General features: G+C 46.5%; 1 protein-coding gene across 9 annotated transcripts in view; it reads right to left on the bottom strand.

Moving 5' to 3' along the window:
- Positions 1 to 18,432, bottom strand: part of SORCS3 (sortilin related VPS10 domain containing receptor 3) — a 590,282-nt gene that overhangs the window by 550,975 nt on the left and 20,875 nt on the right. For 3 of the 9 annotated variants that reach the window (XM_042908252.1, XM_042908259.1, XM_042908258.1), the window contains exons 1-2: positions 13,575 to 13,653; positions 8,329 to 8,444 (exon numbers count right to left, since the gene is read on the bottom strand). The exons of 1 other annotated variant lie outside the window; for it this stretch is intronic. In XM_042908252.1, coding sequence (XP_042764186.1) covers positions 8,329 to 8,374 — 46 coding nt within the window. In that variant the 5' untranslated portion in view covers positions 8,375 to 8,444; positions 13,575 to 13,653. Of the gene's footprint in view, positions 1 to 2,596; positions 2,786 to 5,330; positions 5,709 to 8,328; positions 8,445 to 11,991; positions 12,113 to 13,574; positions 13,654 to 18,432 lie in introns of those variants that run through there. 5 more of the 9 variants (XM_042908254.1, XM_042908255.1, XM_042908256.1 and 2 more) reach the window with 5 other exon arrangements.

Genomic DNA, 18,432 nt, shown 5'->3' with positions numbered 1-18,432 from the left:
GCCCCACTCCTTACCTGGAGGCAGCAGGAAAGGGGAAGAGACCCAGAGGGCTCCTAAGTGTCTCAAACAGCACTTCCCCAGAAAGGAAGAGGGATGGGAACAGAATAGCTAGGAAATGGTAGGGAGGGCGAAAGCCAGGCAGGAAAACAGGTCAGAAGGAAGAGTGGTGTGGCATTCCCCAGGCCAGACAGGTTGGGTGATTTTTAAGTATCAGTTACATGCTCTGATTGATGGAGCTTACTATCCAGCTGGGAAAGACAGGCCATCTTGATGGAGGGAGGATGTTAAGCAGGGTTGGGGTGGGTGGATGGATGGATGGATGGACGGACAGAAGGGTGGGTGGGCGGGTGGATAGATGAATGAAGAGCCTGAGAGAGGGATGGATTTGTGGTTCTGAGAGAGACCGCCGAGTACATGGGGCTCGTCCCAGGAGCCTGGGTCCTTTCCATCAGGTACGCGAAAGGTTCTAAACACAAGGAGAAAGGAAGAGGGATGGGAACAGAATACCTAGGAAATGGTAGGGAGGGTGAAAGGGAGGCAGGAAAACAGGTCAAAGGAAGAGTGGTGTGGCATTCTGAATTCATCGGGCTCCCTCCCAAGGTTCCTGAACCTTTCAGGCTTGTTATACCAGAGTAGAGCCAGCCCCATGGAGACCCCAGATTTTCATCTCTGTAGTTTACTGAGTGTGGGTGTTCTAGAGCTCACGACGATCAGTTATTCATCACTTTATCTGCCCAGAATGCTGGCTGCAGGGGTGAGTAAGGCAGATGTTTCTGCAGCCTGAGTCTGCGGCAACTGGCAGTTCCTGTGCCTCCCCACCCCAGCCCCAAGCTGGTCACCGCTGGTCCTGTCGCCCCTTCCCGGGAGATGCCTTCCCCCACAAAACTGAGACCTGGAGAGCACTCCTACAGAGTCCCTGTTGCCTCCGGGAATGCCAGACCCCTGCTCAGAGCTTCACTTCCAGAGACACAGTGCCCTCCTCCCTGACCTCCTCTCACCACAGACAAGCTGACAAGCAGGGTCTGCAAGAGAATCAGAGCCAGACGCCCCTCCAGGGACACCCCGTGCCACGGGCCACCTGTGCTTGCCCACTTTCATTCCGTCTGCATTCACTCCGCTGCCACAGCTGTGCTTCTCCCCAGGACTGCCTACCCACCCCCACCAGCGCTGTAGGACCTCACCGCCACCAGGCAATGAGGAGTAAAGTGTCAGGAGGGGGGTCAGCCAACCCCAAAGAGAAAGCAGAGTCAGCAAAGAAACCCACAAGAGGAGAAGCAAACATCCATGCCACCTCAGCTCTCGCAGGTCTCAATGGGGCAGGTGCCAGCCCCCGAGGACATCTGGAAGAGGGTGGGGACAATGCCAGTGATGCCGGCTGGGAGCAGGGGTGCTAAGTCCTTCAGTGCTCATGACAGTCAGCACCAGAAAGAATTTCTTTGCCCAAAAAGTCAATGTGCCCCCTATTTAAAAAAAAAAAAAACAACCTTGCATGTAGTCATGTCTTCTTTCTAGGCATTTATAAGTTTTGTGAGGGCGCACAGGTGGGGAGGGTGGGCCAGGGATGGAGTCAGCAGGTAAGGAATTCCAATAAACTGGGGGAACAGTGTTGGGCCCAGGGGCTCAGAACATGCAGGTCAAACAGAAGGAAGAATGTCTCCTGGGTCTGGATGTGCAGGATGCCAGGTGCAGGTGACCCTTGCAGCTGCTGCCTCCCCATCCTGGCTGGGCAGGGAGGGTGCATTAAAGGCCCACGGCCCTGTGATCTCACTCAAGAAAGGCACTGGTGGATGGCCCTCACAGCCTCTGCCACTAAAAAGGATTCCCTTGGGGCCAGGGAGCAGCAGACTTGTTATCAAAGGTGACACCAGGGATGACCAGTGCGCCCACGCTTGGACTCGAGTTGTGGCTCCCTTTCTCTCTGCCTCGCAGACACAGGCTGTGTGCTGCCTCCGCGTTCCTGCAACACTCAGTGTGGTCCTCCTCCACAGCTAGCCTCTCACGGCACGACCACTATCCATTCACTGCCCACCTCTCTACTCATCAACACCAACATTTCCTGAGTTACTCTCTAAACAAATGCCTGGTGCTGTGTATGTTCGTGGAATGGCCCACTGAATCTCCACAAAAACCTCCTACGATAAGCATCATTACCATCATCCCCATTTTACAGATGAGCTGCCCGAGCAGCAGAGTGAGTCCAAGGCTGTCCAGAGGTCCCACAAGCAGCTAGCATCGAGCGGGGCTGACCAGCTCTAAAGTCTAGTGAGGGACCACTGTGCCACTCTGCCACACGGCAGTCTGTGCCAATGCACGGGGCCCAGGACTCCGAGCCTACAGTATCTCTTATGGCAGCCAAGCTGACTGAGGTAGGCCCATCCCAGGCCTTGCCGGGCGCTGAGCCAGACCCTGTGAATCCCAGGGCTAATCCACCCCAGAATTACCAGTCTTATATAACTGGCTTCCCCATCTCTTCCCAGCTTGGATGGTTTGGCTGGGATAAGAGTCAGGCAGTAAACATCAGCTGGCACCAAAAGTTACCCACAGCATAAATACAAGGAGCCATCACAACAGCACCAAGGCAAAAGAATAAAAATACCTTTCTCTCCCATTTTCAGGCATCCTGTCCTCAGGGCTTCATGTTGGGAGCAAAATCATCCTGGAAGCTTCCCTGAAGCACCAGGTAGGTCTTGGCTGGCCTCTTCTCTTCTACTTCTCCATAAACAAGAAAGTGGGAGGGCCAGCAGGGGTCAGACAATTGGGGCTCCCTTCTAAGCATCCGTTATTTCTGAAGGAAAGGCACGGAGACTCTCAGGCACTCTCGCCCTTAGAAGGACATGCTGTCTCTAAGACCAAGGGGCAAACAGAAGCCCAAACTTACGCTTCCTATTTGATGACTATGCCCAAACAAGAAAGGCTTTCTCTTTCCAAGACTTCCTCAGCTTTCTGAACCCTTCAAGACTCAGCTCCAAGGTCACCTTGATTTGACTAGTCTACTGCGGGGAATGTGGTGGGCAGGGTGAGTGTTACTGTCCCTACCACTGGGACCTTCGGGGTCTTCCTCTGAGCTCTGTAAGGACCTGAGCTGAAGCATGCTTAGATGTCCTGGGTAAGCAGATTCCCTAGAATACTGGCTAAAAGCCAGTGACCACCAGGCTGGTGGTGATGCCAGGGAGGATCTGAATAGGTAAGATCCTGGGCCAAGACTAAGCAAGATCTGGAGAGGAGAGAAGACCAGAAGCTGCCTGCATCCACCCTCAAGATTGGCACCCAGCTTGCTTCAGGGCCCAGAGCCAGGTCCCTTCATCCCAACCTCCCTCCGGGTACTGAACCCAGGGCATCTGAATTTCCTAACCAGGGGTCAATTTAGAATCCTCCTCTGCCTCGCTGTCCAGTCTCCTAAGACTTTAGCAACATGAAAGCACTGGATGAAGTTGCACCCCCTACAATCTGTCCAACAGCCCCCACCCTCCTCTCAGGCAGCATCAGAGGCAGGATGCATGAACCATATTAGTGCCTATGGGAGTCATTTCTTGAGGGCTCAACCCAAGTTCCTTAACCCTCTGTCCGTAAGTAGAGTATGAGAACTAAAAGCACTTTTAAAAATAAAAGCTAACCTGCTGAGCACCTCCAAGATGCAGGCTTTCTTCAGCCTTGCGTGGACAGCTCCCAACAACCCCACAAGGTAGTTACACATTTACCCCCTTTTGAAAAAGAAGGAAACTAAAGTCACTGAGTCTAAGGAGCTGGCTCAGGTTCACAGAGCTGATAAGAGGAGCAGTCCAGGCCATACGGCCCCAGGCTTGGCCTTGTATTCTTTCCTTCAGCAAGTATCTATTAGGCACCGAGCAGAATCAGCATGCAGATTGTTTTCCAAGTAAACAAACTGCTTTCTGGGGAGGCCGTCTCTTCTCACAGTTCAGGAGATAAAGAACCAGAAAGCTTGCGATCACAAAGTGTCTCCACCACCTTGCTTTGCTGAGTTTCCCCATCTCTGTCACACTCCCCACCACAGGCTGCACCATGTGGGAGGTGGAAACAAAATGGACCAATGCTCTGTCCTTGTGGAGCCTGCATGCCCATGGGAGGGACAGCCAATAAGTAACAGGCAGTACTAAAATGGGTAATATGCAAGAGGGTTCCTGAGGAAAACGAAAGCAGGGAAAGAAGGTGAATGGGAGGAGAGATACACAATTGTAAATTGGGGGCCAAAGGCAGGCCTCACACAAAGGCAATTTTCAGTAAAAAAAAAAAAAAAAAATTCTCATCTCCTTTCAGAAGGAGGTGAGAAAATGAAACATGCAGCTAGGTAGGGACAGAGCATTTCAGAGAGAGAGAGAGAGAGAGAGAGAGAGAGAGAGAAGAGTCCATGCAAAGGTCCTGAGGCAGGAGCATTTGGGATCTATGGGGGAACAGAGATGCCAGTGCAGCTGGACCGAGTAAACCAGGGGAGCAAGCAAGAGGTAAGGTGAGCATAGTGACAAGGGCCAATCATGAGGCCTGGACGGTTACAGTAAGGACTCTGCCTTTACATTCTGATCAATCCTATCATTATGGATGAAGAAACTAGGCTCAGAGAGGGCCGGTGGTGTATTAAAAACCACACAGAGCTCGTGTTTAAACCAAGGCTCGGAAACAAAATCAACCCTAATGGGTCATCCTATCAGACAGTGACCCCAGGGCCTTTTCCTCATGGCCACAACCTCTTCCACTTGGCAACCCCATCCACCTCTGACTTGAAACAGCTACAGTATGAACTGACACAAAAAGGCAAGCTGGGTGGTACTCAGTGGGAGGGCTGACGCTGCAGGCGGGGGTGGGGGAGGATGGCAGAGATGGGCCTCTCGGAGCCAGGAAGGGACGTCGAGGTGCTAGAAACTGGCAGTGGTGCGCTTTCTGGGGCTACTTTATCTCTGGGGCTGTAAAAAGAAACCGCCTCTCCAGAAAGTGGGTTTGTTTACTTGGAGAACATCCCCAGGCTGGTTCATGAGCATCTCACCATGCATGTGCTACAAATAAATAACTCACATTTCCCATTTTAAAGCAGGAAAACACGACCCACGGAGTACAGCATGTGTTACACCCACATGTGAGTGCGTCTTCCTCCCCACAGAGCGCAGGGATCCAAGGTGGCATTCGCGGGAAGGTGTGCTATTTTCCCCTCGCGCTGTCCCTCCTGCTCTCTGCTCCCCAAGGTGCCCAACCCAGGCTCCCGCCCCATCTCTGAGGGGGCCTTCTGGAAGGTATTTGTTAAGGCCCTGCCTTTGCCTTCCTCTCGCTGGCTCCCGAGGCCAGCTCTCAGCAGTATTCTGGAACTCTCAACAATAGCTCACCTGCCGTTTGCCTGCCTCCTCATGGAGCCAAACCTCACAAGAGGTCTCTAGAGAACCGAGAAGTCCACAGCAGGAGAGAAGCCACAAGAATTCATGGACTAAGGCCTCAGAGCAAACAGCAATGGTGGCTGGCACGTCTATAGTTGAGCACATTCTGTGCGCCAGGCACCATTCTGGAAACCTCACACGCATCGGCTAGTGTAGCCCTTACCACATCCCTGTGAGGTAGGTTCTGTGATAATCCCCATATCACAGATAAGAAAACTGAGGCTCAGGGTTGGTTAACATTGCACTGGGTCATATTCACCCACTGTAAGCATCAGAGCTGAGATGAGCCCAAGCAGTCCAACTTCTGAGTCCACAGCCTCCACAGACTCTCTAGGGAAAGGGAGATGAGACTCAGTGGGCTGAAGAAAGAAGCATCGTACACGGGACCAACTAATAAGTCCTGACGGGGCTTACGCCACCCCTATGCCACTTTATCAACCGCCCGGGGAAGTTACCCTCTGCTCCTCTGGGAACACTCTATTTCGTGCTTTACCTATGCTCACCAAGCAGTTCCGGCATGGCTGATTTGTGTGCCTATCTCTTCCAGGACTAAATCGTGAGCTCCTTAGGTCCTGTTCTAGTCTATTTGTAGCCCACTGAGAGGCACTGTGAGGGCTCATGGTAGTAAATATGTGCTGAGTGAATTAATGAAAAAAATGTGTGAATGAATGAATGAACCTGGCCAGGTCCAGATATTTTAGGTGTCTCCTTTAGAAACTCTAAGACAGAACATCACAACATCCAGGTCAAAGCTTCCGATCTGCCTCCCACACAGTCCCACAGCAGGACTGAAATAGATACGTACATATGCTCTCCCTTTTTTTTCCCTTTTTATTGCATTTAATTCCATGTTTCAGTTTAATTAAAAAAACACAATAGCTTAAAGTGTTGGATCCTGATGCACTGTGCTATTCATGAATATTTATCACTCTGGGCTACATAAAATTGAATAATTATTAGCAATTAAAGGAAGGTCAACAGAAAGCTTTCTGGAACTCTCCACCAAGGGGAAGGGGGAGAAATGGGACACTTCAATTGAGAGCCTTGGGCAAGGACTCCGCAGGAAAGAGGAAAGTCTTGGCTGACAAGGCAAAAACCCATCCAAGCCCCTGAAGAAAGTTCCAGAAGAGTTTGAAGCAGGTCTGTTCTACCTGCAAATCATTTATTTAGATGAGGAAAAAGTGGGTGTGGTATTAAAAAAGTATCAACATGACAGCACAGGGTCCCAGGAGATGACTGGAAAGGATGTGAGCCTTGGCCAACTGACTCCACCTGAGTGCTTCCTTCTCTACTACTCACCTTAACGTGTTCCAAGACAAGTAAGTCTGGTAAAGAAAGCACCCAGCAACGCTCCTGATACAGAGACAGTGCTCAGGAAATGGTGGGTTCCTTCATTTCTCGTTCAAGATGGATAAGGTTCTCACCAACCCTGATTGACTCAACAGCTTTCACTTCTCCACAAGCAAGAGAAGCCTGTTCTCATCCCATTTAACTTCTACTTTGGAAGGAAGTCTGAAGGTGGATTCCAAAGTCCTCTGCACACCCCAGGACAGCCACCTAAAAAGCTCCCCTGAGACTCTGCTAACCACTTCTCCCCAGGGTAAAGTCCCTCCTTACAGCACAACAAAAACAGCTTCTGCAATTTCTCATCTCCCATCAAACTTTTATCCAGAAGGCTATAAGGAACAATTCTTGCCTTCTTCTGCCCAGAAGCTCTTCAAATACTAAGAGCTCTGGGCCCCCAGGTTTCTCTTCTCCAGGCTAAACGAACCTATCTTTTTTAATAGTTTATTTTACAGTAGGGTTCCAATGTCCTTCCCTGGCTTGGTCTCTCAGGGAAAGATAATCTGATTTGTCTTGAGCCCCCAGACCTGAGGGTACCCAGTGCAGCTGTGCCCTCGGCGGGAGAGCAGAGCAGGACCTCACTGTGGGCACGATGCTGTTAGTTCAGAGAATATAAACTTAGGGAAATACCACAGCTCACTGTCGAAGCGTTTTGAGCGCATTACCCATTTTTTCAACAACGTATTTTTGAGCACACGCTCCAGGCCAGAGACTGCTGAGGTAGACATGGTCCCTGCCCTCAGGAGGCTGTGGGAGGCACAACTCCAGAGCACATGTGACCCAACTAGGTTGAACCCAACAGAAGGGTCAGAGGCAGGTAAAGCACTAAGTCTCCTGTACTCTCCAGCACTGAATACTCTCTCTCATCCTAAATGGTGCTCTTGTCCCCAAGCACTGACTCTACCCTACTTTTACCAGGTCCCGATGGCTGTTAATCGTCACCTCTTTTTCAGCAATAGCATTCATGTTCACTAACTCTGATGGAGGGCTTACTATGTGCCAGATACAGCCAAGCACTTTACACGTATGAACTCATTAACAGCTGCTTCTGCAGGTCTGAACTTGGCCTCTGAAAGTCACTAGTGTGGACCAGATCTAGTCAACCCAACTAGTCAACCCCACGTAACAGAGTCACCTCACTTCAACAGGATCCACTATTACTAAAGTACCATTACTATTAAGCATGCCACGGTCATGCACCACCATCCGGAAGGCCACCTGAGGTCAGAACGTAGGAAGATGTGAAATGTTGAGACCCATCCTTGTTGATTCTCAAAGTATGCTCAAGGGGGTCTATCAATGCCCAGTTAAGGAATTTAATTTTGGCATCCTCATGTTTTTCTAAGACCAGGCACATGTGTCTACAAGTGACATCAATTACATCACTACTAGAATGTTACTAGGAACTAAGACTGCCTACTGCTTTAAACAAATGTCTGGTCACACAGCACCCCTCCTACTTTAAAATGTTGCATACAACAGAAAAAGTTAGAAAATCTCAGAGCTGCAAGCAATTTCAATGGTCCTCTTTGCTAAACATGCACATGCACGTGCGCACACATATGCACGCGCACACACACACACACACACACACACACACACATACTGAATGCTTTGTCTCCAGGAATGGGGATTGGATAGTGCTGACTCATCCATACTTCTCCAGAAGGTCATACTCAGAGGACATAAGCTGTAGTCCTGGGGTGGGATAAAGGTTACTGCCTGTACAGAACAACAGGAAAATGTCAGATAATGACCTCATTCCCACCACACCTCGCTCCCTCAACCACCCCTCCAAGGGCCAGTCCTAGGGACCAGCAGGTAGTTTAATGCTTCAGTAATGAATCTGATGACTCATGGGCCTTCAGGCAGGCACCTTCTCACCCTACCCTTCAGCCTCTTCCTCAAAAAAACTTTCCTGCAACATAATAAATACACCAGGTTCCCGGGCAGGCTATGATAGATTGGCTAATGTTAGGGAAGCATCTCGAATGTATTAAAACACTGCAAAAACACATTTGCATTCATCTTTCAAAGACTAAAAAACACTTCTTTATTCGGTTTCTTCTTTGGCGCTTTTTTTGTGGTTGTTGTATATTGTTTTCACCTTAAATGGAACCATCCTAATTCAGTCAGGACTAGAAAACCAAACAATAGCCTCAGGATAGACTTTGCAAAAGAGGAAGCAAAACCGACAGGAGAACGGAGCCAGCTGTGGAAAGCTCAGGCAGCACGGCAGCAGCAAGGGTTGCAAACACACCTACGCCTGGTCCAGGATAGAGGCCTTAGTTGCCACAGATAAGCTTGGCTTGTCACCACAAAATGTTGGGCTTGTCTAGGGTGAGGAGTGGTGGGTGCACCCTTCACTCCAGGCTGAAGCTTGCTCATCCCTCTTATTCCATGTGGACCAGTGACTGTTGACTGGTCATTATTTGCAGAGCATGGACACCAAGACACCAAGGAGGCACCGACCATGCCCATTAATCTCATTCCCTAGCCATTGTGATCTGACTGACCGTGTCAACCGGCATTATGTAAAAACTGAATTAAAATAAGAGGTGGCCCACAGCAGAGAAGCCTCATATGATCTGGATAGAAGGAGAAAGAAGACACCTACCACCATTCCCCCCTGTGGAGAGCATCATGAGACTGAGCTCGAGTCCATGGTTAAGATTATGACTGAATTAGAAACAGAGATTGAAAAAGAGACAGGAAGAAAGAAACAAGAGATGGGGAGACATAGGAAAGAACGGGGTCCTAAAATCCATAAGAGGACTTTACAATAGCTGCTCCCTTCCTTTCAGGTCTTCCTTTATTTACTCTCCCTCTGAGTACAGCAGAAAGAATAAGCCCTGGTTCCGGAAGACCTGGGTTCTCACCCAACCTCCAGCCCTCATTAGCCATGTGACCTATTGATCACAACCTACCTCAGCTCTCAGGGTGCCCGAAACATAGGAAGCACTTAGGAAATTCCTCTTGCATTCTTTTCTTAGCATACTTCATCTCCTTCTCTCTCTTGCCTCTCTGATTCTTACTCATGTTTTCATCATTATTCCTCCCTCCTATAGATTAGGTTTTACTTTTTCCATACAATCAGAGATAATCATCAAATGTCAGACTTGAAAAAGAGACTTTTATCCCTAACCTGGTAAAGATATCTATAACCACCTACAGCAAACATGATGATTCACTGTGAACTATTAAATGTTTTCCACCGAACTCAGGAACAAGCAAAAGATGTCTGCCCTCATTGCTTCCACTCAACACTGTAGGGAGGCTATAACCTGTGTAATAAGGCAAGAAAATGAAATAAAAGGTACAAATAAAAGAAAGAAAACATCCTTTCATTATTCATAGATGATACGACAGTATGCAAAGAAAATTTAGAAGAACCTAACATAATACTAGCATCAAACAATTAGAAAATTAACTTTTGAAAATTTCACTTAAAATAGCATCAAAAAAGCATCAAACTCCTAGAAATGAACATATTAAAAGATTTCTAAAATCTTTCCACTAAAAATTGTGGTACACTGCTGAAAGAAATTAAGAAAAACCGGTGTCAATATTCTCCAAACCGATCATTGATATAATGTAATCCTAGCCAAAAATCCTAGCAGGCTTTTTTTTTGTATGAAAATTGGCAAGCTGATTCTAAAACATATATGGATTTTACATATACATATAATGTAAAGGGCCAAGAGCCAAGACAGTCATGAAGAAAACACAAAAAGCTGATGAACTTAAATTACCAAATAATAAAACAGATTATAAAGCTATAGTATGAAGACAGGTAGCACCGGTGTTAGGATAGCAGAAAAAAAAAAAAAAATGGAACCAAATAGAGAACTCAAAACCTGCCATACACAAGACCCCTGATTTGCAATAAACATACGCTTTCAGTGAATGACAATGGGTCATTTGGAGTTACATATGAGAAAAGGAAATAAATTTGACCCCCTTCTTCACATCAGACACTCAGCACACACAAAAAAAGAAATTCCAGGTGAATCACTGGCCTAAATGTAAAACGTAAAAAAAAGCATGTCTGAAGAAAACATAGGAAAGCATCTTCCTGACACAGGAATGAGCAAAGATTTTATAACCTTAAAAGAAAAAACTGAAAAATTTAACTTCATTAAAATTAAGAGCATCCCATTAATAAAGCAAGCCACAAACTGGAAAAAGGTCTCAATAATAAATATAGCAAAGCACTTTAATGCAGAATATAAAGAACTCCTACAAATCCACGTGAAAAACAGATAATATAAAATGGGCGAAATATCTGAATAGATGTTTCACTAAAGATTATATCCAAATGACCACTAAACATGAAAAATGGTCAACATCCATAGTCATCAGATTAAAACCCACATGGCATATACCACTACACATCCACCAGAATGGCTAAAATAATTTTTTTTAATTACAAATATCAGGCCTTGGCAAGGAAGTGGCAAAGCGGGAAGTATCATACATTGCTAGAGGGAGTGTAATCAGTGTAACCATTTGAAAAATTGGAAGTATCTACTAAAGTCTATGTTATGATCCAGTTATTCTACCCTTGGATATATATCAAGAGGAAGTAGAGCATATAGACACACACACACACACACACACACACACACACACAAAATGTAAAAAAAGTTGTGATGTAGCCAAAAACTGAAACAATCCAGATATCCCAAACTTTAGAATGGATGAATAATTTGGGTATATTCCTACACTGTAATACTTCACAGAAATAAAAGAAAGCAAACTGAAGCTATATACATCAATATAGCTAAATATCAATATACTTGTATCACTAGGGATAGATCTCACATAGACTTCAGTGAAAAAGGCCAGACACAAAACAGAACATACTATACATATTAGTTGTCTATTACTATTGAATTACACCAACACTTAGTGGCTTAAAACAAGAGACATTTATTGTCTCAACCATTTCTGTGGGTCAGGAATTCTGGTGCACCTTAGCTGAGTCCTCCAGCTCAGGGTGGCTCCCAAGGCTCTGATCAAGGTGTCAGCCAGACTACAGTGATCTCAAGGCTTAGCCAGGGGAAGATTTGCTTCCAGGATCACCCATATGGTTGTCGGGCCAAAGGCCTCAGTTCACCAGATGTTCCCCAGAAGGCACCTCCCAACATGGCAACTTGCTTCACCAGAACAAGAGCCAGAGAAGGACCAGAGAGAATGTAAGGAAAATTCAAGTTAGAATCTTTTGTAACCTAATCATGGAAGCGATATTCCATCATGTCTATCATACCTTATTCATTAGAAGCAGGTTACACAGGCCAGTCCACATCCAAAGGGAAGATATTATACAAGCGCATGGGTATCAGGAGGCAGAGATTGTTGGGAGCCATCTAAGAAGCTGCCTACAACGCTGTATTATTCCATTTATGTGAGTTTCAAGAACAGGCAAAATTTGATAGAAATCAAAATATTGATTACTTCCAGGGAGAAAGGCCATACAATGTGAAGGGGTAATGAAGGAGCTTTCTGGAATGCAATGAATACATAGTTCTACAGCTTGACCTCATTTATGTGGTGGAGTGACATCCGCGTACTCATATGTAAAAAATGAGATGAAAATCTGTGGACTCGTGGGGCGCCTGGGTGGCTCAGTTGGTTAAGCATCTGACTTCGGCTCAGGTCCCGATCTCATGGCTCATGAGTTTGAGCCCCACATCAGGCTCTGTGCTGACAGCTCAGAGCCTGGAGCCTGCATCAGATCCTATGTCTCCCTCTCTCTCTGCTCCTCGCCCGCTCATGTTCTGTCTCTGTCTCTCAAAAATAAATAAACGTTAAAAAAAAGACTGTGTACTCAGTGCATGTATTTTACACATCAATAAACACATGGGGAGAAAAGTATCTAGTAGCCCCTACCTTCTGCACTTTTATATCTGAGGATACAGAAATATGAACTGAATTCCTAAAGGTCAGAGTAACCTCCCTCACCTGGTCTGTGTGTGCCTGTCAATTCACATACACATCTGACTGAATCTCCCCTCTGGTAGTACCGTGTGAAGAGAACCGCTTGCTCTTGGAGGCAGAGGACCACACCTGTTTAATTTGCTCTTATAGCCATAAGGTCAAGGTCACACTTGGGAAACCATCTCCAGTACTTGAGCCAGTTCTCAGAAATCAGTTCTATGCTAGGAGTTACACTTCCTGGGTCCTTTTCACCTATGGAGACTGCAAATGATGAATAAAAATGCCAATTATCTTGATCCTTCTAATTCAAACTTTGAAACACCTAGATGTGATCTAGGGTATAGTCAAAGTTTTGCACTGAGTTCAAAAAGTGTTAACAAATTATTGGAGGAAATACAAACAGTACATTTAACCCACTAAATTATAGTTAACTTTGACAAGATAGGCACGTGGTTAAGACTTTACAGGTGTTAAAAAAAAAAAAAAGGTTAGAGAGGGAGGGATCCAAAACATAAGAGACTCTTAAAAACTGAGAACAAACTGAGGGTTGATGGGGGGTGGGAGGGAATGGGGGGTGGGTGATGGGTATTGAGGAGGGCACCTGTTGGAATGAGCACTGGGTGTTGTATGGAAACCAATTTGACAATAAATTTTGTATTTAAAAAAAAAAGACTTTACAGGTGTATCTCAGTGAATCTAAACATCCATGCCATGATGAATCTAAGATTCATGCCCATTTTGTAAATGAAGGCATTTACAACTAGAGAATCTAAGTCAATTGCTCAAGATCAGTTAGCAAGTAAGAGGCCCAACCAGGATCCAAAACCGTCTCTATCTCACTCCTAAGCCTGGGGTTTTAACTAATTCATTATATGACTCCTCATGCATCCCTTAAAAAAATAAGCCACTTACTAGTTCTGTAATGTGCCAGTCATAAATGGTCCTGATGCAATCAATAAACGGCCCCCTTATCAGTCAGATTGAGACACTCTAGGTCTTTGAAAGAACAAGCTTAGATTGTAAGTGCATTTAATATGGTTTACTAATTAAGAACTGTACCTGTGTGCACACACATGCATACCACATGCACGCGCACATGCGCGCACACGCTCACACTCTCACACACACACACACACACACCTGTCACAGTAAAGTATAATAGCAGAGCTCCAATCAGTATGATGCTCACCTGAGATGGGTAACCTGGACTTTGGAAGCCAAGTAGGGACTTGTCTACCCTATATCCTAGGAAAGCAATGATGAGAACTGAACTCAAGCAGCAAATACTCCTAAAAGCTCGGCAAGGTGGCACAAATGAAGAGCAGTAGGCTTCGCTAGACCCATCTATTGCCCAAGTGAGATACAAGGATAGGAATGCCCAGAGGTGGCCCATGGCACAGCACCTACAGCTCATAGAAACCTGAAGAGCATTAAGTTACCTGCCACCATCTTACACACTAGGACCAATTCTCCTAACAGAAAATGTTGTTGGACCACATAAATACAATAGGAAATCACAATCAGCATGAACCACACCAACAACAGCAAACAAGCTACTCAACTAAACATGACTGGTCATTTCACTTGTGTGGGGAATTCTCTCCTAATGCACACTTGTTACTTATTCGTTTATTTAGGAGCCAAAATCTGATAAGTCTATAAGAATATTTTTTAACGGTATGAAATCTAGCCAATTTTTTTTCCTATAAAACGAGCCACTGCATTAATTTTTGCAACAGATCTTCTAGCCTTCTTGGGCAAACCAAGGATGTTTTATACCAGATGAGAGTATCTTCTCTCTCTTAAGGAGTTTACAGTCCAGAGAGAGAGAAGGAGGGGGGATTGGTAGGAAAAAACAGGATCAAGGGAGGAGGACTGGCAGGAATATTTCAGAAAAAGGGAGCAGACAAATGGAGAAGCAGGGTACAGGCACAGGAAAGCAGCTAGGGAAGAGGGTCACAGTCACAGGGCCCAGCAGACAAGCTCAGGCAGGTCAGAGCCTCTATGAGCACAGTGTGTTGTGTGTTTAAGCACACACAACTAGATGCAGAGCCGTGTCCCAAATTTAATAATACACAAAAGTCAGTTCCCACTCACTCTCCAATGCCTCCTCACTGAAGCACCATGTTTACTCTCTCCATATCTACCACAATCTTAACTATATTTTATTTGCTTAATAACTGTCTGTGTGCACACACAAAACTGTAAGCCACGTGAGGGCACAGGCTACGGCTCCTACCTCCAACTCTCAGCTCTGCCTTTTCCAGCTTTGTAACCTTAGGGAGGTTATTTAACCTCTGTGCTCTAATAGTTCATGAACATTTTATGAGAATCAAATGAGAAATACGTATAAAATCTAGGATAGGTCTCATTAAAAGTATTTTCCCTAATACTCAGCAAGAACAAAGAGGCCAGAACCCACATTCCATAACCACTCGTGCTCCTTCTCTTAGGTGAGGTTTATTCTGGCAAGCCATGGTCAGACTCTCCATTCAAGGATCCAAACAGAAAAATCCTACATTCCTGCCACCAAATGGTATTTTGTTGGAATTTCATCCCCCTGGGCAGTCTCATTCCTCTTCTCTCCTCTCTCCCTCCTCCTGCCTGATGCTATGATGCCACAATCCAGTCTCTGTGACTCGGGGGATGTTTCCATGGTGACAAGCAATGATGTCATAAAGGGGGGATTGTTACAGGGTTGAATGAAATCTGGCGCCAGATGCACCCTACCCCCTTATATAAGGCGGGGGGTGGGGTGGGAGACAAACCCTGTGGACACATCCCAGAAAATGGGAAACCGAATCACCCAAGGGATGGCGAGGGCTGACCAGAGGGAGAGAAAGTTCCAATCCCCTCCATACACCAACAGCCCCATTTGGAAAAGAACGGATTTAACAGACCTCACCAAGACAAGAGTCATTTTTCACCAAAGAGAATCAAAGGAACGAACAAGAGGCAATGGCTACCGGAGACTCCACCTTCTGGTCTAGGAAGACCCAAGCAGACAGTGGCTTCATCCATCAAAGCCCCAGGTGTATCAAATATTTACTGAGGCCACAGACTCTTTCCTACCAGAGCCTTAGACTGTCGTGTGCATCTGATTGCCCCAAAGACAGACCACTGGGACCTTCAGTGCAGCATGCCTTTTATTATAAAAAGTCTTAGCCAGAAAAATAGCCACCCCCAGCTTAATTCCTAGAGGAATTCAAACCACTTTGTTAAGAAAATCCCCAGAGGAGATTTTATACTAAGGAGCATCCCACAATGCTGCCTGCCATCTCTAGGTTCTCTAAAAGCAAGCCCAGCCTTGATGAAAAAAGAGTGCCTGACATCAGGGGAGTTTGGCTGGATGGCTGAAGAAAGGAGAACTTTACCCTGAAGCGCAATGTTCAGATGTACAGAAGCTCCTGTTCACTGGAAGAACCTGATCGGGTGATCATCGTCCACAGCCAGTTCCTTCTCTATCTCCTGAAATTGCAGATTGAGTGAGTGCCACCAATGGTGAGTGTCAAGGAACGGGTCCTTCTCAATAAAATGTTTCCCTTGGTCCCACAGGAGGCTCTGGGTACCAATGGTTTTGACAGTCCATAGTTATTTCTTTCTCTAGGCAGCTGCTTTTCCTGAACACTCTGCTCCTGGAGAGTTTGGTCCACAGCAGTAGCTAAATATGTGTGCAGTGTGTACGTATCTCATGGCCTTCATCGTTATTTATGAACTAACTTTGAAGGGAAGTCATTTCCATCCAGAAAACCTGACATACACTTTTCCATACCCACCCATGCATAGAGATAAGAAAACTGTGCTCTTTTACTATTCTGGCAAGCAGGAGGCAACGTTTTCCAGATGCCGTTATGGGCAGCCCCGAGCCATCCACTGTGTATCCCAGAAAGCCAAATGGCCCAAAGCCTCCATTCCTAACCCACTCTCCAGTCCCAAACATGTCACAATCTCTCATACCTCCTGACCTTGGCCCAGGCTGCCTCTTGGTAGAATGGCCCCACCCCCACCCTACCCTCACAGCCCCTTCAACCACAAGACCTGGGTCCAGGTCAAATGGCCCAGATCCTCCTCTCTAAATGCTTCCTTCTAAGAAGGAGCCCCTCCCCCTCTACTGTCCATCCCCTCCAGTATTGTGGGGACTCCCTGAGGGCGAGGACCAGCCCCTATTCACAGTGAATACTGGACTGCATCACATGCCCTGGCATCTGCAGTAGACAGAAGCCAAGACCCTTGTGCCCTGCAAATCTTCACTGCCAGCTTCAGCTCTTCCAAAATAAAAGCTGACTTTTAAAAGTAAGTGTCAGTGACTCAAGTGACTCATTTTATGGACAAGGGCCCCTTAATAAGATGAAACAGAAGCAGTGTGGTCAACTGAGAAGGCCTGGGACCCTGGAGACCCAAACGCTGGCTATGAGCAAACTGTTTATCCTCCCAAAGCTCCAATTTTCTCATCTGTAAAAGCAAGGAACGGTGGAAGTTTGGGCTCAAAGTCCAGTTCTAACATTCTAACTCATTGAAGCAGGATGTGGCATTTTCACATCCCGAAATAGGAGCAAGTTATACTTCAAGGATGATTCCTCAAGGTACTTCCCCGCCCTCCTAGGTTGATATTGTCCCTTTCAGCCTCCCTTAAAACCCCTGTCCTGTTTACTGCTCACAGTGCGCTCCTGGCTGGGGACGGATGACAATTCCCCATGAAGGGCAGACTTTAAAACAAATGGAACCGCAGCCTAGTCAAGCTACCCTTGTTTATGCCTGGTCCCTTAAAGAGAGTCTGCCCCTCCTCTTCCCAAACGCCTCTGAGCCTAACCTTGGCCAGGGTCCCCTCCCCCCAGCCCCCAGGCACCAGCAAAGCTTTTCCTGGGTCCACCTGAGCCTGGCTCATTCCGTTATTTTGCAAACGCATCTCTGTGTACCTGTATATTCTGTCATTCTCCTTGTCCATGACAAATGCCTGGTATAAAAATTACCTTCAGAGATGTGTTAAGTCAGGCAGCAAACACATCCAGAGGCCTGGGGAAGGTGAGAAGGCTGGAGATTGGTGGAGATGGTCTTCATTACTGTGCATCAGGAAAATAAAAGGAGAAAGGGGAGGGGGTGGGCGAGGGGTGTCAGGGTGAAGAAAAAACTACTGGTTCATTCACCAGCAGCGTGCATGTGTTGAAAGTCTATCCTGGTTGCTCAGCAACCAAGAAAAAGCATTTCAGAGAGCAAGGGGCTAATTGGATAAATGAATTAATTAGACATTTCCGGAGTCAGGCGGTAAATGACAGCAGGCGTGGGTGGCCAGATTTTTGGGTTTTTTGTTTGTTTGTTTGTTTGTTCCCTAAAGTGTCTTCCTATCCCTACCTGAACTTGGATCCAGCAAATTAGGGAGCTGGAGAGTGTGGGAGCTAGGTAACAATGTGTCAGAGATGATGTCCAGAAGGGGCAAGCATGGAGGGCAGGCTGCCTTGGGAAGGAAGTTGCAATAAATGACCTTAGAGGTCTCTTTCAACACTAACATTGGATTGGTTTTGCCAATGCAGGGTAGGGAGGGGGGGAAAAAGGAGTAAATCCCCACCCTGGCAGCCTGATGGTAACTAACAGCCGGCTTTCCCACATCGTCCTGTGGGGTTTCCCTTTGCTGTATTTAAAGCAAGCAGGTTCCCATGAAAGCCAATAGACGCGGGTTGTAGGGAGTGTGCGTGGGAAATAAAATGTTTTGTTGGTGATTGTTTTTTCCCCTTGCTCTGCTTTGCTCCCTCCCGTTGGCTTCCTTTAATTACAG

The sequence above is a fragment of the Panthera leo genome, chromosome D2, assembly GCF_018350215.1.
Source record: "Panthera leo isolate Ple1 chromosome D2, P.leo_Ple1_pat1.1, whole genome shotgun sequence".
Taxonomy (NCBI): Eukaryota; Metazoa; Chordata; class Mammalia; order Carnivora; family Felidae; genus Panthera; species Panthera leo.
Note: the sequence above shows the minus strand (reverse complement) of the source record. Positions and strands in the feature narration are given on the sequence as shown.